The 25,407-nt window shown below is 46.5% G+C and overlaps 1 protein-coding gene across 1 annotated transcript in view; it reads right to left on the reverse strand.

The window, feature by feature from the left end:
• The window catches only part of asic2 (acid-sensing (proton-gated) ion channel 2), a 536,993-nt gene that overhangs the window by 18,770 nt on the left and 492,816 nt on the right, over positions 1 to 25,407 (reverse strand). Inside the window, exons 4-5 of the mRNA XM_063223066.1 lie at positions 7,905 to 8,032; positions 50 to 200 (exon numbers count right to left, since the gene is read on the reverse strand). Of these exons, the coding sequence (XP_063079136.1) occupies positions 50 to 200; positions 7,905 to 8,032 (279 nt within the window). The remainder of the gene's footprint in view (positions 1 to 49; positions 201 to 7,904; positions 8,033 to 25,407) is intronic.

Consider the following 25,407-nt stretch of genomic DNA (forward strand, 5'->3'; position numbering starts at 1 on the left):
TTGGGCAACTGATAAAACAGAAAGAAAAAGAAACAAAAACAGCACCCACCAGGCATATGCACCATCCTGCAGTTACAGTTCTCCACGATGTAGCGGGTCTCACACTCGATGCGGCAGGCCGTCACGCTGTAGATAGGGAAGAAGCCCCCGTCCTGGGCCTGGGCCACACACTCGCCCCACGGAGGAGGCAGGTACGTCAGCTGCCAACACACAGCAGAAAGCAGGAGAGAGATAAGGAGGACGCAAGACAGTACAGAGCTAATACAGAGATTAAAATGCAATCAACCAATCTGTGGAAGACTGTGCTTGTATTAAGGGCTGAATCCTCCTCTAAGCTAGGCAGGAAAGTGAAGGTACACCTGCTATGACTGTTAAGACAGTATAGCCAGAGAGAGTAGAGAGAGAGAGGTTCCATTGGCCCATTGTTTCCTGGTTCTATTATGGCCCCCCTTAGGCAGACCTAGGCAGACCTAAGGACTGTTCTATTCATTGTAGGAGCATTATGACACGCCCCTTTAGGCAGACCGGAACCTGGTCGCGTTAGGTGCCCATAGAAACCTATTATGTTGGCATATCTCTATAGAATATCTCTGGTATAGCTCACTTCCTTCATCTGCAGGTGCAATGTCGGCTAGACACTACTGTATAGCTCATTTCCTCTTCCTCATATGTGCTGTGCTCCATGCTGAGAGACCGCACGCTGGCATCGCAAACACTTCTTAATGTTTAAGCTCCCCAATAGCCTCCCCTACAGTGATGCGGCATCATTCACTGCAGGAAGGGATGGAGAGATGGAAAGATAAAGATGGAGGGATGGATTGAAGGATAAGAAGGGGAAGAGAAGGGTAGAGAGATTAAAAGACGGAAGTAGTGACGTAGAGATGAGAAAGAAGAGGGGAGAGAGAGAGAGAGAGAGAGAGAGAGAGAGAGAGAGAGAGAGAGAGAGGGAGCGAGAGAGAGAGAGAGAGACTTAAGGAGGGATATCGTAAAAGTAGGAAGAGATGTGCAGAGATAAACAGATCGAAAGGCAGAGAGAGAAAGAGAGAGTGTGCGTGGGATGCACGGTAGGAAGCAAGTAGACCATGACAGGAAGCCATCTGTCCCATTGGCGCCACAGGAAGTACTGACAGCAGTGCAGCAGCACAGCAGGAGCAGCTAGAATGCATCATTACTGTATGAACACAATCTCAACCGAGACACATACAGGTACACTCAGGCACGCATGCACGCAGACGCGCACACAGACGCGCACGCAAGCACACACGCACGCACGCACGCACGCACGCACGCACGCACGGCACGCAAACGCACGCGCACACACACACACACACACACACGCACGCACACACGCAAGCACACACACACACACACACACACACACACACACACACACACACACACACACACACACACACACACACACACACACACACACACACACACACACACACACACACACACACACACACACACACACACACACACACACACACACACACACACACACACACACACACACCTCCCTCCTATCACAGCTGATATCTCTTTGCAAGGTGATTTAATATGCAGTCTGCTAGTATGAAACAGATAGGATCTGTCCTCTCCAGTAAATGTCAAATTAATGCTGGCTAAGCTCTAAGCTCAAGAGATCACCTTCAAAATAGTGTTTTGGAAAAAAAAAGACACAACACTGGCTAAGTGTGCTTGAGTTAATTTCCCTGATGCAGAGCAAGCCTTTGCCAACCTACGCAAGTCAAATGAATCACAGGTAGTAGTGACCTCCCAAAGCACCGTGCGGTAAACAAGTTCCCACACTCTCATTAAGGATTTCATGATAATCACCAAACACTGCTCGGAGTAGACATAGCATATGTAATTGTGTGACAAAGGATCAAACCCCTTTTTACATTTCTGCATTCATTACACAACATAATTCACTCATAACTTTTCTAAACAGGATGCTTCACGCCGGACACAGTGGGCATGCACGCTGCTTAGCAAAAGCATCACGGCTTGATCACAAACGAGCCCATTGTGCAGCAATCATCCACACAAAATGTTTTCCACTACTTCACAAAATTGCTCAATCAACCAATCTAAAGATATAAGCTCTCACATAACAGGAACTCCCTCAGAAGTTTATATTGTTTCAGAGCTGTGGCTTTGGGTGTGTTTAGTACAAGGGTCGGGAAAACTTTTATGATATATCCCACTCCCCTCACATACAGACAGACACACACAACCCCTTCATACGCCTACGTATCCCCACCCGCCCTCCAGCACTTCTCTTCCAGTGTGTGGGCTTGTTTAGCACTGTGTTTAAGTAGTTGTGACAGCTAACGAAGATGTGATTTAATTAAGCTCGCTAATCAACTATTTACAGCTCTCCTGGGGTCCACATATTCCACTGTCAACCACAAGAACAAACATCTGATTTAATTTCCTTTGAATGTGCGGGCCCATTGTTTATGCATTACCTGGGTCTCAGCAGCCATTTTGAGTATACTCTCTAGTTAGTAGCTAGAGGGAGAGTGGGGCAAAGCATTAACAATATCAGAGATTAAAGTACAGACAAAATACTTTGTACTATGTAAAGAATCCCAGTAGCACTTGTACGCAACCCCCCAAAAATCAATTTTAGCCCTCTCCACATCTGATTTCCAAGAGTCGTCTCCAAAAAGACTGAAAGACCAAAGTTTTTAATTTGATACCTTGTCGATTCCTGGTTTCATCCCAGGGACACTTTGAGGAACTGTGCAATGCCTAAAGCCTTGAGGCAGCGAACCACAAAATTACACTCCTAACTTGGGACCCCTGTCTGTTTTCTCTCAGGCCACTGTGCAGTTTTTGGTCTCGGTCCAGCTGTTAAAAAAATGAAAGAAGAAAATTTATAACCCTTCCTGGAGCAAAAAAACTATTACTCCCTTGCCTCCTACCTCTCTTTCTGTGCACAACACGTAGTGAGCACTGCTACCTGCAAACCACAAATAGTCTGCTTTCCATCAGAACTTGTGCCAGAAGTGTGTTCGCTAAGTGAAGAAAGTCAGAAACATGGCAGAGTAAAAGAGAAGGTGCATATGCGCAATGTCACTGTGAGTGATACAATCTTTCTGCCATAAGCAACCAATGCTGGGGCTGTAAATAGTCTGAATGTGCTAAATAAAAATAAACATGGTTTCCAATTAGTTGAAAGGTGTCAAAACCCAAATTGACATTGAAAAACCAATCCAATCAAGGTCACTGGTTGTTAAAAAATATATTTAAATAACCACTATAATGAATGGCATTCAATGTTCAATTATGCTTTCACTGCAACTTTCCCTAAGCGTTGTAATTCACTAGGTTTGAACTCCACATAGGTTCAACAACACTTCCAGTAGGTGCATCTCTCTCATACGAATGCTTCAAAAACCTTTATGTTATTAACCACTCCATTTTGCAAGTCCCTGTGGTGCCAAGCGATTACGTTCACATGTAAAACAAAAAGCAGCAGCACCAGCAAATCTCCCTTGCTGCCTCCCGACTCTGCTTCACTCTGTTCTGACGATATTAACAGGCTGGATTAGAATTTCTCAGGTGTGATGTGAGCACTCAGTAATTGTCCTATGCAGTATATACTGCCTTAATTACAGTGGGGCAATGAGCTGCAGGGTCACGTCTTCATGTTGTGTCTCATTATGTGCTGCTTGTTCACATCCATGCCGCTTTATTGCTCCAGGCCATTTCATGAACCACTTTCGGAATCCTATGACAGTTCAAGGCAATATGAATAAAAACAAGTTGCAGAATTCAACTTTACAGTTGCATCGTATGTTTTTATATGTTTAATTTGAATATACAGTGTGTGTCACAGAAGTGAGCACACCCCTCACATTTCTGCACAATTGAAAGTATACATTTTCTTTCTGAGGACAACATTAACAAAATTTCACTTTGACAGAACGAAACACAAGTTGTGTACAACTTATATAACCACTATGTGTTATTCACTAAAAAAAATCAAAACACAGCCATTAAAAGTGTGTACACCCCAGGTGTCTGAGAAGGGGCCGTGTTGGCCCAAAACTTAACTGAATTAAAAGGGATTAAAAAAGATTAAAAAGGATGACATCTGTGTGCCATTCATCCTTGCCTTACATTGCACTTTTACATTTTGAGTCTGCACCTGGCTAAAACAGATGTGAGATTTGAGTGAAATCCTATAGAGAGTATCATTATCTGCTTCAGTAGTCAAAGTGCATATGTTCACTTGCATTTTTCTTTAGGTAAAATTCAGCTTTCCAATGTTGACAGCACTCATGCAGCCCCAAACCATGTCAGTCCCACTAACATAATTGACATTTGTTTTGTAAAACTAGCTTGGTTACCAGCACATGCTGGACACCACCTAAAGCAAATGTGTTTATCTTGGTCATATGGATGACGGGACTGATAGTGAGACATAGTCACTTACTGCATGTGCATATTCTTATCTGTTGTGGCCTCCAGACAGATTAACTAAACTCCCACAGGCTTTTTGTAATGAAGAAAATAATATACTGTAGGCCTACCAAAGCTGATGGTGGCAATTGCATTAGCTGCACTGCAATTATCTGAACAGCATGCGGACCGTGATTGTCGGAGAGGAGACTTCACAAAATGTAAGGCATTTGTAATGGGATTGCACCACAGTTAGAATATCATTAGTGAGCATAATTATCTTTGTTTAAACAAAAGAGGATTCAATTACCAATAGCTTTTCTATACAGTTTATTAGAGAGAGAGGCAGGGGGCTGCAGGGTAAGTCTATCCATATTTTGGAGATGCTGTAATTGTGATGTGAGAATTCGGGCTCTCCAACTTCTCACTTACTGATTTTAATGATTGGGAACTGTGTGAAGGTTGAACGTTACTTTGGCATTGTTCTTGGAACATAGGCCTACTGTCAGGGTTGGAATGAGCAGGAGTGACTTGGACACCCGCAGGGTTTCTACTGTCCATTTACAAGTGTGACAGGGAGCAGCACGCACCTTGTTGCGAGATTACAATCGGCATGACTTTGGGCAGGGGGATGCTTTAATTTTTTTGTGTGTTTTTGTGAGAGGGAGAGATCAGATTTTAAAAACTCACGATGAGCATTCATCTATTGAGCTACCGATCGGAACTGTGATTCAGGGTGCACAATAAGGAGCGTACACAAGAGGGAATGCTCAGATGCTAGAAAGAGCAGATGCCATGCTAGAAAATGGTATTCACTTTAAGTACAGCAATACAATTCTCGGCTAAAAATCACATATTTTGGCAGCCATTTTATTTATGCAAATTTGAGTCAAAAACCCAAAATCCAGTTTGGGAACAGGTCTTCTTGAGTTCAGCACAATTTATTTATGTTAGGTGAAAAAGGTTCCAAACTTTTACTGAAAAACACTTCTAACATTCATAGAATGTGTCTAGACCGTTTCAGTTGATTTAGTAACCGGGTGCCTTCCTTTTCCCTACCGTCCATATGCTTTGTAAGACTGTCTGCTCACCCTTAAAAGCCAAAGAAGTATCTGCATTTCTCCTCTCAAGCGGCTGCTTTGGCCTTCTGCTGACTGGACTAGACTGAAGTCTAAAAGAAAGACTGGAGCTGAGCAGAGGCGATAACAATGAAGTGATTGAAACAGCACTCAGAGTGACAGAGCAGCATGCGAGGAACACACACAATGACCATGAAAGACCTGAATAAAGTAGAATACACAAGGCCTGCTCGGTAACAAACAAGCCAAACAAGTGTTTGGATTTTTGTCCTCAAATGGTGGCGGTGGCCTTACGCTGACTGGACTGAGCTGAAGTCCAAAAGGAAGTCTTGAGCAGAGAAATGGTGGGGAGACGATGAAGTGATTCACACAGCACTCAGAGCACTAAAGGATAGAACAGCTGAACTGAAGGGAAATGCAAAATAACCACCAACGAACACGCATATGGAAAATGTTTAAAAACCATGCGCGCACACATGCATGCAGACACACGCACACGCACGCACGCACGCACGCACGCACGCACGCGCACACACACTCACACACACACACACACACACACACACACACACACACACACACACACACACACACACACACACACACACACACACACACACACACACACACACACACACACACACACACACACACACACAAAATGCGTAAACAGAACCAAAAACACACATCCAAATGCACACTCACTAATGGACGTCCCCTGTCTGAAACTAATGACTGAACATTATGTTGCTCTGGAAGCCAGTGAGGTGAACAGAACAGAACAGACCAGACAGGTGAGGTGGAAAAAGCCAAACACGACCAGAAAAAGACAGCCTGGAGAAAGAAATGGGGACCATTCCATCATTAGTGCTGAATTTAGTGGAGCTTACGTGCATAAGCTGAGTTTCGATTAACAGCAGCTTTAACTTGAGGCCAGTCCACCACTGAGGATCAGCTGCCCCTAAGGCTCTCCGCACACCGGTTCCGACAGCACTGCAGAGCACTTAAGCTTCCGACACAATTCCGACCGCTGCACTCAATTTCACCACAGCAGAGCATGGATAGTCAATGGGTGGCTCCGACAAAATAGAACTCGTCCCTAATCACCTGCGACACTGTTGTGCAGGGTTGTATTGAAAACAATGGCATCAAACTTCAAACTCAAACTGGCGGAATAGTGCATCTCTATAAGAGGGTATGTCCGTCCGTCCGTCCAACCGTCCAACCGTCCGTCCTTCCCTCTGTCTGTCGGTCGGTAGGTCTAAAACGCATTCTCTAAATTGTCATTTCCTCTTGTGTCCACAAGGCGACAGTGCATAGACAGACGCATCTTTGTCCGCCTGTCGGACTTGTTTTATGCTGTATTTAAATGTAAAAGTCTGCATTTAACTGTATTGTTTGATGGACAAAGAACATTTATTTGACTATAGGCTATTCTCTGTGATGTAATGTAGCATAGTGGTTGCAGTGAAGGTGAGATTGGTGGTAGCCAGGGATGTCAATCTAGACTTCAGAGAGTTGAGGAAACCTTTACCACATATTTCAACACTTTCTGAAGCCATTTGATCTCCAGTTAGTGAAATCACATTTTAAATGCACTGAAGAAAGGCGAACATGACAGGACTTTTTACTCCTTTAAGCCTGAATTGAAACCTTTGAAAGTAGATGGATTGATAGTAAAATGCTAAGTGGACTGTGTTCATGCATAGCAGATTCCTGTTCTTAGTTGAAAACTGCCCAGCCCCCCCACACAGAGATGCCACATGCTGTTATGCACGTCACCAGCAGACCAGAAACAGTAGGGGGTTAAGGGTCTCATGGCTGATTGGTTTGCTGATTGATTGGTTCAGATTCTAGCTGTGAAGACTCATCTGTACAACATCCAATGTGATATAATGGGATGTAGTGCTGCACAATTAATCGATGATATGATGATATAATCGTGATATCGAAATGGTGATTTCAATCGGGATTTAATCTTGGCAATAGTGACCTACCTTCCAGAGCGCCCTCGAAGCCAGAACATACTGACAGGCTGGTGTTTCTGGCCAGAAATCTGTCCACACAAGTTTCTTGCTATTGCCTTTTACATAACTATCACAATTCATTTTACTTTGCTCATCCCGTATACAATTCAATAATTTTGATTAATAAACATGATTACGGCAAATAATTGTGATTATCATTTTTCCTTCATCATGCAGCCGTAATGGGATGGTTTAAAAGGTTTATGTAAACAAAGAGGGGGGGGGGGTTATTTATTTCCTCCCTCTTCTTTATTTTAATTGTGATGTTTCGTAGCAATGGGCCCTTCCTCAAACATGACAACATGACAGCATAAAATATAATATCAAATTCACAACCCACAGCTGGCCCTAACTGGTTAATCAGGCAGGTGTGACTTACCCTCTGCTCCTGCGTGGCAACAAATGTCTGGAACCCGGGTGCCACTCCGAAGCCCAGCTCATGCACAAACGGAGGTTCCGCCTGACTGTGGATCTGCACCCTGATGCCCGCCTCAAACGCCGTCTCCTCTGCAGCAGAGAGAGAGAGAGAGAGAGAGAGAGAGAGAGAGAGAGAGAGAGAGAGAGAGAGAGAGAGAGAGAGAGAGATTAAGCCCTTGTTTAGCACAAACTCACACATAAACTAAGCACCTTTCAAAATAATATTCATAATAATTTCATTCCATATTAATAAATAAATCTCTCCAGGGGACCTTGTGGGAGTGGGTTGTTGTCAAGGTAGCTAGCTAGCTTTACCAATTAAGTGCTGGAGGAAAGCCTCCACACTCACGCACGCACGCACGCACGCAAGCACGCACACATGCACACAGAGCTAAAATATTTAACAAATAAAATATTTAACAATGACTTCAAAGGTCAGTTGGAGAAGGCACTAGTTTTGGTTTACCTTTGTTTGAACATCCTTTTCACACACACAAACACACACACACACACACACACGCACGCACGCACGCACGCACGCACGCACGCACGCACGCACGCACGCACGCACGCACGCACGCACGCACACAGACACACACACACACACACACACAAACACACACACACACACACACACACACACACACACACACACACACACACACACACACACACACACACACACACACACACACACACACACACACACATTACAGTAAGTGCTGGCCCCATCTGACTGTGCAAAGCGTGCTTTCCGTGGCAAAGCTGGGCCATTTGCTCTGGCTCTGCATTAAAGCCAACAGGGCAGACAAGAAGCCTTATAGCAGGGGAAAATGGCTAAAACGTAAATACTCACACTAATGCATAAAGAAATGTACATATACACACACATACACAATCCCTGAGACACACCATCTCTATCGTTGTCTTTGAAGCAGAAGAGAAGAACAGAAGGTCTCCCTCTGTCCCAGTCTCTCTCTGCCTCTTGGCTGATCGTCATTGTCAGTCATATCTGTATGACTGCATCTCTTCCTCCTTCCTCCACACTCCCTGTACTCCTTCCTTCCTTCCTTCCTTCCTTCCTTCCTTCCTTCCTTCCTTCCTTCCTTCCTTCCTTCCCTCCTTCCTTCCTTCCTCGCTGCAATCTTTTTAGGCCTGAGGACAGGCAGCCCCAGTCACAGGTGCGGATAACTGTGTGTGGAGGGATCTGCAACGACAACCCCACCAGAACCCTGCCAGCCCTCCAAACCCCAACACTCCACATGCCTCTCCTTCCCTTCTGGCCCATGGCACTGAGCAAACTGCCAGCATGTCTAATCCATCAGGTACTCCGTCCATCTGCTCCAGGCAGCTCCAGGCACCATCAGCCCGCACCACACCGCATAGCACTACAGTATACCTACCACACCATCTTGCATCCTCCTTGTCCCCAAATTCCAACGTCCATCCCCTCCTCCGCCCCCTGCAAAATGGACCGTCCGGCTGAAGTCAAGCCAGAACTCTGCCCACATCACCCTTACCCCACCCGACAATCATTTTTCCTCCTTGGCCCCAAACTCCAACCCCAACCCCTCCCACATGCACTATTCAGCTGCAGTGAAGTCAAAGGCCGTTTCCCAATGTCTAGTGTGCATCCTTCTTCTAAGTGTATCAGCCTTCATAATCACGCCCAGTGATTGGATACTCTTGGGTGAACTCTGCCAAGTATCCAATCACTGGGCGTGACTAATTAGGCTGACATTCTACCAAGGCTGATACACTTGACATTGGGAAATAGTGAAAGCCCCTGCCACCATCAGCCCACACCACCCCAATCCCACCCATGGTCATCCCACCACCCTGCTACTGCCTGAGCCCCAGACTCCAACCCCATGCACTCCCCCCCACCACCTGCCACATGGACTCTCCAGCTGCAATGAAGTGTCTGCCAATCTGTGACTTCCTGACTCAGCTTTGCGATTCAGTCTGTCACACATTTGAGTGGGATGGAGAGCTGATGCTACTTAATTCTGCTGCTGATATGGTGGCGGCTGCTGCAGTGCAATTCATGCTTTTTTTGCTGGAAAATGTGCTGAGCTGTATTGCATTCCTCTGCTCAGCTGTCTGCTCTGAGGTGGCAGGTGCCTATCTCCTCTTCACAGAAGCGTTCTTCATCAAAGGACCTCTAGAGGCGAGGCAGGGGCTGATTGACAGATTGGTTTGGATGGGGCTGCTTGTTGCAAACAAGTGTGCTACAAGTTCTTAAAAAGTCTCTTTCTTACTTACACTTTGTTAAAAAAAACCTGCCGTAACTATCAAAAGTCATGAGCAATGTGTGTGTGTGTGTCTTGCTGTGCTGCGTCAATAAGTGAGTTCGCAATTGCTAGTGCGCCTGCGCGAAATTGACCTAGCAACGCAAAACGGTAGATGAACAAATGCGTGGATACCCGATCCTGCCTTCCCAAAGCGGTAGGACACTGAGCTGCACACCAGTAAACGAGGTAAATAAATGTCATAATTTGTGGATCTCGTAGTGGGGTAAAAGTGGTGCTTTCTGTAGATTTTAGAATGATTGCATGGCAGTGGGGTGGGGGTGTTTTGAAGCTCATTTGAGATGGCTACTGTCTAGCAAGAACATCCTATGGATATTAGACCTACTTGGATATTATCTAATTAAGAAGATTTCAAAGACGCTACGAAGAAGGTAAGGACAGCTTTGCCTATAATAATGTCCGCCGTGGCATTATATTGATTTCATATCACTCCAACTCCAAGTATTTAGCAATTGTTGTCACATTTCTAGTCCAGTAGTCTGGGTTTGGCAGGGTCTGGCTAAACGAAAGAGACGAGGCACATTTTTAACGGTGTCCATTTCAGTTTGTAATCTGTGACAGCGGTATTGTTGTAGTTATTCCCAGCGTTATAACTTAGTTGTGTGTTCTCCAATTGACAACTAGTTGTGCTGACTTGCTAACAGCATCTCCACTCCATGTTGATTTTATCATCTAGCGTTTCTCCTGTTAGCATAATATAGGCTAGGTTAAGTTCTTCTGCTAGCTTGGCTGTGTTACGAAATGGACACTCGAGTCGTCAGCTAGGGGAGGGGAGAAAGAAATCTAAATAAGTGGACGATTCTGTGTGCGTGTGTAGAGCTCTATCTGTGTATGTTTTACTGGCGGGCTGTCACCAATGTGTTGTCATGGTTGTCTACGATGTTGTTCCCATTCATGCACCGTCTCCATCTTTTCCCATGTTTATGGTAGCCGGGACCATCTTCCATAACCAGCATTGCATATTGTGCCGTTATTTGATGATGCCAAAGGACGCAAAACTACTTTGCAGTGGCACCTTGTGTATGTGGGGTAGTGGAAGATTGAAATCATTATGAAGGCATATCCTGTTGATTGTGCTATCTATCTTTTAAGTCCTTAGTGTTATTTTTTTAATGAAGTCTAATCTGGGGTGCTTAAGATCAGCAGGGTTGTCTCCCTCGTCTGTGTAGCCTGCTGTCAGCAGGCACCGTGCGTTCGCAAGCACACACGCACACTCTGCTACTGTCTCCAGCCCCCTGTCCCTGTCTCAACCGGTCTCTAGACACATATTCCGAAAGCCTTTCTTTGCGTTTGTCCTGTTTTTTTTTTGGGACAGATAACTTAAATACTCTATGATGTAAATGTGCACATCGTTGCAGCATTCACGATGCTATTGCAATTGCAAAGAATATAGCCCACCCTTTCACCCGTAATGGCTAGATAAAATATCATGCGCGTTTAAATGTATCCCGGGGCAACGCTGTTTTGTTTATCTCTCAAAATGGCGAATATTACCCATAATGCATTTCGAGCCGGTAATTGCGAACTCACTTATACATTTTGAAATATTGTGATTTCCTTAAAAATGGTTTCATGCTTGGCACTGTTTCGCTTGCAATGGTGTCTTGAATTCATTGTCCAGGTGGCATAAGTGAGGAGCACAGTGTATGCCATAATATCATGTTAGTGCAATTGCCCAGGTTGGCCCTCCTCCATCACCCCCCCTGGGCTGGAACATTACATTACATTTATTACCCTACATTACATTGCAGTTGGCAGGCACTTTATAACCAAAGCAAACGAGGACACAAACGAGGACATAATCATAGCCAACATCACTAGCAGATACAAGGTGCACAGGAAATATACAGGACAACAAGTGCAGATGCAAATAAGGGTTAGGTTTTTTTTTAAACTTTAAAGTTATCTCTAGACTGACACATATACTTTGAAATGAACATTGAACTGAGAAATCAAAATTGGTCATCTGTTGGTCTTACACTAGTCAACTAACCTACGTAAGCTAACGTGAAAAACGTAGCTCCAACCATAGTAACGGCATAACGTTACGATGTTACGTGTTACGATGTTACGATGTTACGATGTTACGTGTTACGATGTCCCAGGGCAGAGCTCTGGTTAGTGCTGTTCGAAACGAACGATTTAAAAATTTAAGATACCTTCACGACGGAAGTCATACCTGATCAGGCAAGTGTTTATTTAGGGATGGAGTGGAGTCATCATGCCACTGCTTCCATTTCGACCACGGCCATTGTGTTGGGTTTGGTCTACACAACCTAATTCTTAAATATCTGCCAAGTTGATCTTGTACAGTACGTTCACGCTCATTTTGCTAACGTAAAAGTGGTATTGGGTAAAAGTGCCAAAAATGCACATGAGCACATGTTGTTCTAACCGTCTGTCATGCTCCTTACATTTTGTATCCCATACTGAAAGTGCAGTTGAATGTTTCTGTTTGTGTAGCCTATGTGTATGCTGTGTTTGTGCACAGTGTGTGTATGTGTGTGTGTGTGTGTGAGGTGGAGGTACTGTATATTCATTATACAGTACTTCATACACAGCATCAGGCCTGCTGACGGAGGGGGGCAAAGGGGTAAGTTGTCCCGGGCCCAGAGAGATAGGGGCCCCAGAATTGGGTCCCCATTATATTGTATGAATTGGGTAGGGGGCCCTTTCAGATGACTTTGTCCTTGGCCCAGCGAAAGCTGTCAGCAGCCCTGCACAGCATGCACATCAACCTACTGAACTGAACCCCCTGACCTCTGGATAGAGTGGAGAGTGAATAGATGAGAAATCTGCAGACGGTTCCCTCCCCATAGTCCAGCACTGGAGTAGCTGCATAAATGCATGAAGGACAAAACATTTTCCTCAAAAAAAGTTAAGTCTCCTCGTGATCATACCCCATCAAGGGCAGAATGAAATAAGAAAACTGATGAGAAATTCGTCATGGACCACCTCAGGACTTCCTGCGAAAAGATCACCTCAGCAAAAGAATGTTAACAATCCTCTACGCAGTCTGAATGGCCTAATTGCTATGGCAGCCTGTCAACACAAAGTCTTTGGCATTGTATGCCTACGTACTGTATGTTTAAATCTGAATGTTCTCTGAGGCTATGGGATTCATCATGTGACACTTGAAGCAACATCAAAGGAATAGAAGACAGCAATATTTGTGTTCTAACAAAGTTGTACAAAACACAAATACAAAGGCAAGAGCATGCAAGGCAACCTCTGTGTAACAAACATTATTTCATCATGTCAGAAAATAGACTACTTCTGCTTCACGTTTTAGAAAATTGACACTGATGAATCCATTCCCAACTGAACTCAAAGCAAGGAAAAGCCGAAGGAAAATAAATGTTATAAATAGGTTTCATGGCTTACGGCATAACTTCAAAGGTATAATTGAACCTGCGCATACCCCATTTGGAAATTGCACCGAAGACAGAATTTCGTCTGTCACCTCTATATATTAGGTCTCAACACCAAAATAGTTGTGGAGGTGAAGTGATATATAAAAGGGAGGGATAGTGTGTGTGTGTGTGTGTGTGTGTGTGTGTGTGTGTGTGTGTGTGTGTGTGTGTGTGTGTGTGTGTGTGTGTGTGTGTGTGTGTGTGTGCGTGTGTGTGTGTGTGTGTGTGTGTGTGTGTGTGTGTGTGTGTGTGTGTGTGCGCGTACGTGCGTACGTGCGTGCGTGCGTCTGTGAGTGAGTGAGTGAGTGTGTGTGTTTATAGCAGCACGAGTGATTGAGCTCCTAAAAACAGTGCCAATATGCAGTGCAATGCGATGCTCAGTAGTGTACATACTGTATAACATTTGACTCATGATAACCCTTATGTCATGATATCTCTCCTGGCTTCTGTCTACAAGCTTAATCACTTTCAATTATCCCTCACTCTCCACTCTGCTCTGCCTAATTGCTCCACCTGTTCTCACTCTCTCACCTCATTGGCCATCCAGCTGCACTGCATTCCCTCTACTCGTTACCCTCTGTATTTAAAGCTCTGGTTTTCAGTTCTCCTTTGTCAGACCGTCTGTGAACTTCACTCCTGTGACTCCTGTTTCCTGGCTACAACTCTGACTCCTGTGATCGAACCCGGACCTGATTGCAAACCTGCTTGATCTCCAGCCCCTGACAACCCGACCTGCCTTCCGCTCTGCAAACCTGCCTGATCTCGATCCCCGGTAAACCGACCTGCCTTTCTGACTTTACGACCACGATTACTGCCTATCCTTGCCTGTACTTCTGCGTTCATTGATCTCTCCTGTTGTGTGTGTGTTCCCCCCCCCCCAGGACTCGCGGACCCTCCACCACCATCGGACGCTTCTCTGCTGCTGGGGGACACACACACACAGGTTCCCAAGACTCGCTCTCCCAACTCCCTTTCCCCAAGAGATCAATAAACTTTCAAATCGTGACGCATTTGTGGTCCCCTTCTGTCTGGTCCGTGACAGAACGGTCTGACCAGAATGGACCCAGCGCACGATTCACCCAGCATGGAAACCTCTGAAAACCCCGCAACACCAACTGCCATGCAGCGCCTGGAACAGACCGAGGGAGAGGTGCGTCGGATGACTGGAGACATCTCGTCATTAGTTCAGCTCGGTCACCAACAACAACAGCAGTTTCACCATCACCAACAGCAGATCCAACAGCAAGAACAACAGCTAGCCCAGATCTTACAAATGCTCACCAACATGACTTCCCCATCTGCCCATGCTCCTGCTCCATCTGCTCATACCCCTGCTCCAGCTACAACTGCAACGGCACCATCTGCACCAAGTCTCCTCTCTGCCCCAGCGTCTTTCCAGGATCCCAGTGTTCCAGTTCCGGGGGTTCCAGTTCCAGCGGCTCCAGTTCCTGTTGCTCTCAGCACCCCCGAGCCAAAGATCGGCAATCCTGAACGCTTCGACGGCAACCCAGCCCAAGTACGAGCATTCTTAACCAGCTGCCGGGTCCAATTCTCGCTTCAACCCAGGACCTTCTCCACAGAGGGGGCCAGAGTGGGCTACGTCATCACTCACCTGACGGGCCGAGCTCGACTGTGGGGAACCGCTGAATTTGACCGGCAGACCCCAGCCTGCGCTTCGTTCGATGCCTTCGCCAAGGAAATGTTGAAGGTATTCGACCTAGACTCATCAACAGCAGAGGCGTCCAGGGCTCTGATGACCATCCGCCAGGGGAACCGGACAGTGGCAGACTTTTCCATTGATTTCCGCACCTTGGCAAGACGCAGTTCATGGAATGAGGCAGCACAGGTGGATGCCTTCCTTCACAGCCTGGCAGACTATGTGAAGGACGAACTCGTCTCGCATGACCAAACCTCGACGCTCGATGAGACCATCGCTCTTGCGGTCCGGATTGACCGTCGGATCCAGACTCGTCGACGTGAAAAGGGACGCTCCACCCAGACATCTGTTCGCACTCTGAGTCATTCTGTTGTCCGGCCACCCTCTTCAGCCACTCCCCAGAGCCAGCTTGACCCGCCAGAGCCCATGGAGATTGGCCGTGCATCTCTCACTCCTGCGGAGCGCCAGCGTCGTATCTCATCCAACCTGTGCCTGTACTGTGGCGGTGAGAACCATAGAGTTGCTTCCTGTCCAGCAAAAGCCGCAGCTCACCGGACGTAGGAGGGATCCGGTTGAGCTCGATGTCCACCCAACCCTCCACCAACCGTAAGCCCCTTTTTCAAGTTCGACTCCTCCTCTCTGAAGCCACCCACACTTTAACTGCTCTAGTAGACTCCGGTGCCGAGGCCAACATCATGGACATTGAGCTGGCCCGTCAGTTGGGGTTGGGGAGCCATCGATTGCCCTGTCCTGTCCCAGCCCGAGCTCTTGATGGTCATCTCCTTGGCACAGTCACCAGCGTCACTACCCCCATCTCCATGATCCTGTCAGGCAATCACCACGAAACTATCAGCTTTCACCTGCTCCGCTCCCCGGGTCAACCGCTTATCCTGGGCTACCCTTGGCTCCGCCAGCATAACCCGCATCTTGACTGGACGACCGGGACCATCACTGAGTGGGGTAAGGACTGCCACCGGACCTGTCTGCGTTCTGCCATGCCACCCTCTAGTTCAGTACCCGCCGATTCTGTCCCTGACCTCTCCAACGTACCCAAGTGCTATCACGGACTCCGGGAGGTCTTCAACAAAGCCAAGGCCACTTCACTGCCCCCACATCGGCCCTATGACTGCGCCATAGACCTCCGTCCAGGAACCGCTCCACCCAAGGGTGGCCTCTACTCTCTGTCAGCCCCCGAAAGAAGAGCCATGGAAGAATACATCACTAACTCTCTGGCAGCTGGCATTATACGTCCGTCTTCTTCTCCTGCTGGTGCTGGGTTTTTCTTTGTGGGGAAGAAGGATGGGTCCCTTCGCCCCTGCATCGACTACCGGGGCTTGAACGACCTCACCATCAAGAACCGGTACCCTCTTCCGCTGCTCACCTCTGCCTTCGAGCTACTCCAGGGAGCCACAGTCTACACCAAACTGGACCTGAGGAACGCTTACCACCTTGTGCGAATAAGGGAGGGAGATGAATGGAAGACGGCATTCAACACCCCAACTGGCCATTATGAGTACCTGGTTATGCCGTTCGGACTCACAAACGCCCCTGCAGTGTTCCAGACTCTGGTCAATGATGTTTTACGGGACATGTTGAACAAGTTTGTCTTTGTGTACCTCGATGACATCTTGATCTTCTCCAGAACCCAGTCAGAACACACCCGCCATGTCCAGCTAGTCCTCAATCGCCTCCTGGAAAACTCCCTATACGTCAAGGCAGAGAAATGTGAGTTCCATGCTCGGTCAGTGGCTTTCCTGGGATACATTGTAGCAGAGGGGAACATCCAAATGGATCCAGCCAAGGTGTCAGCTGTGACTTCATGGCCCATACCAGAAAATAGAAAGATGCTGCAGCAGTTCCTTGGATTTGCTAATTTCTACCGTAAATTCATCCGCAATTACAGCACTGTCGCCTCCCCTCTCACTGCCTTGACCAGCCCCAAACAACCATTCATCTGGACCTCAGCAGCCAGTGATGCCTTCAGCACCCTCAAGTCCCGCTTCACTTCTGCCCCCATCCTCCAGATGCCTGACTCTGACCGGCAGTTCATTGTGGAGGTGGACGCCTCTGATGTGGGTGTCGGTGCTGTGCTCTCTCAACGAGCAGCAGAGGATGGCAAACTACACCCCTGTGCGTTCTTCTCTCGCCGGCTATCACCATCCGAGCAGAATTACGACATCGGCAACCGTGAGCTACTGGCTGTAAAGCTTGCTCTGGAGGAGTGGCGCCACTGGCTGGAGGGCTCAACGGTCCCATTCTTGGTCTGGACTGACCATAAGAATCTCGAATACATCCGCACCGCCAAACGTCTGAATTCCAGACAGTGCCGCTGGGCTCTGTTCTTCACCCGCTTCACCTTTACACTGTCTTACCGCCCAGGATCACGCAACACCAAGCCTGATGCTCTGTCCCGTCAGTTTCAGCGAGACGACATGCACATCAAGGAACCTGTGTCCATCCTGCCTGGCCCCTGTGTTGTCGCTGCCCTAACCTGGGATGTTGAGAAGCAAGTGCAGGATGCTCTCCGCAACCAACCTGGGCCCAGTGCCTGCCCCACAAACTGTCTCTTTGTCCCTAAAGAATTGAGATCTCAGGTTCTGCAGTGGGGTCACAAATCCCGTCTTGCTTGCCACCCTGGATCCAATCGCACCTGCCGTCTGCTTTCCCAGCGATTCTGGTGGCCAACTCTTTGGAGGGACGTTCGTGAATATGTCCGTGCCTGTCACGTTTGCACCCAGAACAAATCCTCCAACCAGCCCCTTGCCGGCCTGCTCCAGCCCCTACCTGTACCCTCGCGACCTTGGTCCCACGTCTCTCTGGATTTTGTAACTGGCCTGCCCCCATCCGACGGCATGACTGCTATCCTCACCATTGTGGACCGTTTTAGCAAGATGGCGCATTTCGTCCCCCTCCCGAAGCTACCATCTGCCAAGGAGACCGCCCAGGTGGTCTTAGACCACGCTTTCCGGATACATGGACTGCCTAGGGACATTGTCTCTGACCGGGGCCCGCAATTCACTTCCACCTTCTGGAGAGAATTCTGCCATCTGCTGGGGGCCACAGTAAGCCGATCATCTGGATTTCACCCGCAGTCCAATGGTCAGTCAGAGCGAGCAAACCAGGAACTGGAGAAGGCACTCCGTTGCACGGCTTCTTCTAACCCCCGGGCCTGGGCAAAACAACTGACCTGGGTGGAGTACGCCCACAACTCCCTTACCTGTTCTGCCACTGGTATGTCCCCCTTTCAGTGTGTTTACGGCTACCAACCACCACTCTTCCCCAGCCAGGAGGGAGAGGTCACCTGCCCCTCGGCCCACGCCTATGCCCGGCAATGCCGCCGCACTTGGGCTCGAGCCCGTGCCGCACTCCTCAGATCTGTCAACAGTTACTCTATCGGGGCCAATCGTCGGAGGACTCCGGCGCCGACCTACCTTGTGGGCCAGAAGGTGTGGCTTTCTGCCAAGGACCTGCCACTCAAAGTTGAGTCGCGAAAGCTAGCTCCGAGGTTTATTGGCCCATTCCCCATCCAGAAGATCATCAGCGCAACTGCTGTCCGGCTACAACTACCCAGGTCCATGAGAGTGCACCCTACCTTTCATGTCTCGAAAATAAAGCCAGTTCACAACAGCCCGCTGCTACCGGCTGCACCGCCTCCTCCTCCTCCGCGTCTCATTGATGGAGGCCTTGTCTTTTCTGTCCGAAGACTGCTCCGGTCCAGACGAAGGGGAAGAGGAATCCAGTACCTGGTGGATTGGGAAGGTTATGGTCCGGAAGAAAGGTCCTGGGTGCCTGCCAGACAAATCGTGGATCGGACGCTCATCACTGATTTCCATCGTCAGCATCCTGACCAGCCCTCCGTCCAGCGTGGCCGCCCCAGGGGGTCCCGACCTGTAGCCCGCCCAATGCCTGAGCCTGAGCCTGAACCAGTCCCGGCGCGTGTCCTGGATTCTGATGTGCTTTCGGATGATGAGGCGGTGGGACCACTGGATGGAGTGGATTTGCCGGTTCCCCCTGAGGATGAAGCAATGGAGTCCGATCGCTCTGAGGAATTCTGACCCTCCGCCGGCTTCCCCTCCACCCGCCCGGTTTGGTGGTGCTGCTTGGGGACTTCTGGGGCCGTCCCTTGAGGGGGGGGTTCTGTCATGATATCTCTCCTAGCCTCTGTCTACAAGCTTAATCACTTTCAATTATCCCTCACTCTCCACTCTGCTCTGCCTAATTGCTCCACCTGTTCTCACTCTCTCACCTCATTGGCCATCCAGCTGCACTGCATTCCCTCTACTCGTTACCCTCTGTATTTAAAGCTCTGGTTTTCAGTTCTCCTTTGTCAGACCGTCTGTGAACTTCACTCCTGTGACTCCTGTTTCCTGGCTACAACTCTGACTCCTGTGATCGAACCCGGACCTGATTGCAAACCTGCTTGATCTCCAGCCCCTGACAACCCGACCTGCCTTCCGCTCTGCAAACCTGCCTGATCTCGACCCCGGTAAATCGACTTGCCTTTCTGACTTTACGACCACGATTACTGCCTATCCTTGCCTGTACTTCTGCGTTCATTGATCTCTCCTGTTGTGTGTGTGTTCCCCCCCCCCAGGACTCGCGGACCCTCCACCACCATCGGACGCTTCTCTGCTGCTGGGGGACACACACACACAGGTTCCCAAGACTCGCTCTCCCAACTCCCTTTCCCCAAGAGATCAATAAACTTTCAAATCGTGACGCATTTGTGGTCCCCTTCTGTCTGGTCCGTGACACCTTATGCTCGTATTTGACCTATAATGACCCCTACGTTCATCCTCATTATCTTCAACATCATGTAATATGACTGACATCTTTCACTCCCTCCTCTGCATCCTGAGAGTGCTATTGTGCGGTGCGGGGGTTTTGGAAGGCATCGACATGTACAGTATTAGGCTTACCATGACATATGCTCATCATTGTATTTCTGTTCATTATCACATACAGTAACTTTCACCTCCTCCTCTTCATCCCGACATCCAATACCAGTGTGCAGTGCAGAGGTAATGGAGGTTAGTGAGCATATTTGGTAATGCCCTGCAGGGCCGCTGACAGCTTTGGTTGGGAAGGGGGCAAACTCATATGAAAGGGCCCCACCACCCAATACATACAATGTCATGAGGACCCAGTTCTGGGCCCCCTCTATTCCTGGGCCTGGGACAACTGACCCCTCTGTCCCACCCTGTCAGCTTCCCCGATGCCCTGTCTTGATGACAGTTGACTTATCATGGCCTCTATGCTCATCCTCATTATAAAGACCACCATGTAACTATGACAAAACATCCTCCTCTGCATTCTCTGACAGTGGCGCTTTGCAGTGCAAAGGTAACCGTGGTGAGCATACATATTTGCCAGTGCCCTGCCTGACAGGGGTGGTAGGTAGAAGTCAAGCTGTCCTTATCTGTCTCCCTCAGGTGCTTTAGGAATGACAAGACCCTCCCAAGTGTAGCGACACACACACACACACACACGCACAGACAGAGAGAGCTGACCAAAATAAACAGCAGTCACTCACTCTTCTGAGTCACAGGGCCATGTTGTTACTGCCAGTGTTTTTTCTGAACACATACTGCACTGTCTGGGGAGGTGGAGTGACGGCGTGTCTGACTGAGTGTTCTTTGCTGTAGCGCTGCAGCAAAAATGGGCATTTTAGGTTGAGTAGGCAGCTAAATTGTGTGTGTGTGTGTGTGTGTGTGTGTGTGTGTGTGTGTGTGTGTGTGTGTGTGTGTGTGTGTGTGTGTGTGTGTGTGTGTGTGTGTGTGTGTGTGTGTGTGTGTGTGTGTGTGTGTGTGTGTGTGTGTGTGTGGGCATGTTTGTATGTGTGCCTTGATGAGTCAAACTGTGCATGTGTTTGTGTTTGTGTGTGTGCGTGTGCGTGTGCGTGTGCGTGTGTGTGTGTGTGTGTGTGTGTGTGTGCGTGTGTGTGCGCACGCGCGTGCGTGTGTGTGTGTGTGCGCATGTGTGTGTGTGTGCGCGCGCGCGCGTGTGTGTGTGTGTGCACGCGCGTGTGTGTGTGTGTGTGTGCGTGCGTGCATGCCTGTGTGCTTGTGTGCCTCAGTTTATGTCTGTGTGTGTGTGACTAGTCTGGGTCTGTCTCTGTTCTCGCCCGGTGCATTGAGCATGTGCTATTCCAAGGCCATAGTCACTGGGTGCCAGCCAACATGAATCACTCCTGAAATCCCCTCGCAGATGTGGCCTCTGTAGGCAGACAAGCAGAAGGGTTTTTTTCCCTCTCTTTGAGTGTTTGTGTGTTGTCTGTGTGCGCCCGAGCATCTCTGTGTGTGTGTGTGTGTGTGTGTGTGTGTGTGTGTGTGTGTGTGTGTGTGTGTGTGTGTGTGTGTGTGTGTGTGTGTGTGTGTGTGTGTGTTTGGCATGTGTGCCTACCTGCGTGTATGCCTGTGTGCGTATATGTGCAAAGTTTGTGGCTTGTGTCTGTGTATGTGTCACAATTAGTATGGGTAGGAGCAGGTGTGTGTGTGTATGCGTGCGCACCTGCGTGTGTGCTGTCTGCGTGTGTGCGTGTTTGAGAGTGTGCGTATTGTTAGATTTTGGAGGTGTTCCAAAATTCTCTTCTCCAACAAAAATTGAAGGCTGAATACTCTGCGTTGTGTTTTAGTTGACTCACTTACAAAAATAAAATAAGTCTTGACGTCTTCGTAATTAAAAGGGTCAAATCAGGATACAATTTATTGTCGAAAAAGTGAGATTACAAAAAGTTTAGAAAAAGAAAAGAAATGAAGAAAAATAGAAAAATAGAGTGTAAAAGAAAATGACAAAGTCTCGTGTCGAAGTAAGGTTCTCAATGAACAGCATCCTATATCGCGAAAAATGACAAAGGACAAAATGGTGGAACAAGTTTATATAGTCCACTTCTAAATCAGACACGTATACTAAAAGTTGACACGTATACCAAAATTGAGTGTTCTGACACGTATGCTATAGATGGGTAGATGACGGATAGGCAGCAAAAAACATTTTTTTCACAAAACATTGTTTATGAGGGAAAAAAGTATATGTCTACGTAGTGCAGCAATTAATCTTTCAAAAAATCCAAGTGGTCACAATGTTGGTCTATTCATTGATTATTTATTTACGTTGATAAAGCAATTTGCTGAAAATATGTCCTTTGGTGTGATGTTAAGAAATAAATATATTAAGTAATGTAGAAATGGCTTGATGGAGTTTTATGAACATTGTTACACTCTTCATATTTATTGCAATTTTTAAAAGTTTTTAATTAAATGAGAAATTACCATTTAAGTATTTTTTTTCCCATTAGATGTGAGATTATTAGAAACCTTCGAGGAAAAACAGGGATATCTTTCTTTTAAATGTTCAAAATTGTCCGAATTTATACTAACTTTTCAGGGACGATAATTTGTTCTTCCCTAATGCAATATTCAGTGTTTATCAAACATATTGTTTAGCTCAAACAAATATTTGAGCGTTTAAAACATGTCACACCGTAGGACATTCATGTCACGCTAAAGGACAGAAATGCAAAACTGAGCCAGAAACAAATATATCAACATTATTATTTTGTCTTTAAGATCATAATATAATGTTGTAGTCAATATGGACCTACACTTTACACTTACAAGTCTTTGAATCGTCGATTATCAGCCTATCGTAACTCTTAATGACAGCCATGCGGTCATTGAATGTAACCTGCAGAGCTCATAAGACTCATGACCATCTCATGACCATCACACTTTTGTAGATATGCTATGACTGTCACACCATTGAACCTGTAGTGTGTAGTGGCTAGTGCCTGTTTGGTATCTCAAGCTGGACAGCACATTTATGCTGTATATTGAGCTCTCCACAGCATACTTTATTCATCTATACTCCTCTATATACTCTCTCACTGATCTTTCCTTCACTGTTACCGTTATATTTTATGGTTTCAAAGCACCATTAATGACATTTCATATCATTTGACAGTATCTAAAATCAACAGCAAATATTCATCAACAATGCATCAAAGTATAAATTCCAAAGGCCAATAAAGGAATAAGTAATTTGAATATTTATCTAGTCAAACAACAAAACAAAACAAAATATGTACTACCAGTTGTTTTAAAAGCCATTTCTCAAATATCTAGTCCATTGGTGTGACCTGTTTGTCCTTTGGTGTGATACTCCAAAGTGTCACACCATAGGACTTTTACCATCACACCATAGGACTTTTACCATCACACCATAGGACTTTTGAGCTTTTGAGTTAATTTAAAGCCATGTCGTTGCCAACTGAAATACAATTTCACCTTTAGTAAGATGCATTTTCATACATCTACATAAGAAAAAAATATGAAAAATATACACTATTGTCAAAATGTATTTTATGGCTGTCACACCAAAGGACTACAAAACTAATACATCTTGTGGTAGCAAAACATAATTGATTGACTAAAGAACTCTGAGAGAAAAATCCAAAATCCACCCTTGCCATTGGCTTCTTAAGGGTCTAAAGTCACAATTTATGTACCGCTGGAGCTTCAACAATAGATAATTATTCACAGAATTAACCAAAAAAATGATGTCACACCACAGGACATTATTTTCTGCGACAAAGTTTCATAAGTCCATACGGTCTCAGAAAAACAGGAAAAAAATTAAGCATTGCTACTTGCTAAAATAGACACCTTGAAAAACATGCCAGGGTTGTTTAGACAAATGACTGAGCTTTGATTATTTATTTAAAAATGTTTTAATATGGAGAACCAGGCTTGCCTCAGTCACACCATAGGACAAATGTGACATTTGACTCAAAATTAAGTATACTTATTTAAGCTCTGGATTTATTACACATTACTTTTTCACAACAATGACATTAGTTTAATCATTTAAAGCATTGACAATTTTGAAAGCATGAATTTACTTGATTTTAAGAGCCTGCGACAGCAAAATTTACACGTCACGTCATCTACCCAGATATTAAAACATATGGATGGCTCCTGTTTGTCTCAGAGGCTCTCTGTAAGTAGCCCAAGGTCTTCTGCAGGCACCCCTTATCAGACACAGCAGGCCCAACTATCAACATGCACATTTCTGTGGCAGAGACAGAAAGACACTCAATATTGAAACCTCCAACAGTGTACGCTAAACCACCTGTTTGTCACTGCAAAGGCAGTATAATTCATCCAAAATTCTACATTCCACCCCCTGATAATTAAAAGAACACGTTTTTGTTTATCATCAAATGAACACATTCAGGTGGATCACCATAGGCTGTTGGAAATAGGGACAAACAATAAAGAATCTTCTTTAATCAAATGCTCTTAAACAATGATACCCCTCAATCAAAGTTCCCCGAATCATGAAAACATTACTTAGGAGTTACTTAATGATTAATACTGTTCATTAACATATAGGCTTATCATGTAGTGAATATGCAAGCATTAATAACAACACATAGCAGATAAACACTTGATTAGCTGGTTGTGATTAACAAAAGTAATCACTCTTTGAAAATGTTGACAACTGATTGGAAAAGAAATCTCTCCTCTCTCTCCAAAGGGAAAATGTTTTGCTTTCAGGACAAGGTCGAGTGTGGTGAAAAGTGGATAGGAAACCTACCAATACAGGCTTGAAGGAAAAACCCTATCTTTTCTCCCCCCCCAAACTACACTCCGCAAAACAAGAACCCAGCTGATTTGACAGCAAAGAAAAGTCTTCCGCACACTGAACTCCTTAGTCTCGCTACCGCTAGAAGGAAATTACGCCAAAGTCAACATGATACACTTGTCCTGAATTGGTTTATGAGCTCAAAGGACCATTATTAACCATTTTACAGTGACGTGCATGCATCTATTTCGCTTTTTCGTGTAATTTAACTGCAGAGTTGGTAACCCACAGAAACCTCCCACGGCCTTCCCCATTAGGTTGTAATGCCCGCCGCTGGGCTTAGTCACTAGGACATTGTCCAGGCAGGAGTGCAGCTTGCAGGGTCTTGTCCTCCCTCTTGTCACTGTTTCCAAACACCACTCACGGCCTTCTGTGCGGATGGCACAGCATGAGTGAATTGGATACAGTCCTTGAGTAAGAAATCAAAACCGTTGCGTT

Source organism: Engraulis encrasicolus, chromosome 2 (genome assembly GCF_034702125.1).
Source record: "Engraulis encrasicolus isolate BLACKSEA-1 chromosome 2, IST_EnEncr_1.0, whole genome shotgun sequence".
NCBI classification, from domain to species: Eukaryota; Metazoa; Chordata; class Actinopteri; order Clupeiformes; family Engraulidae; genus Engraulis; species Engraulis encrasicolus.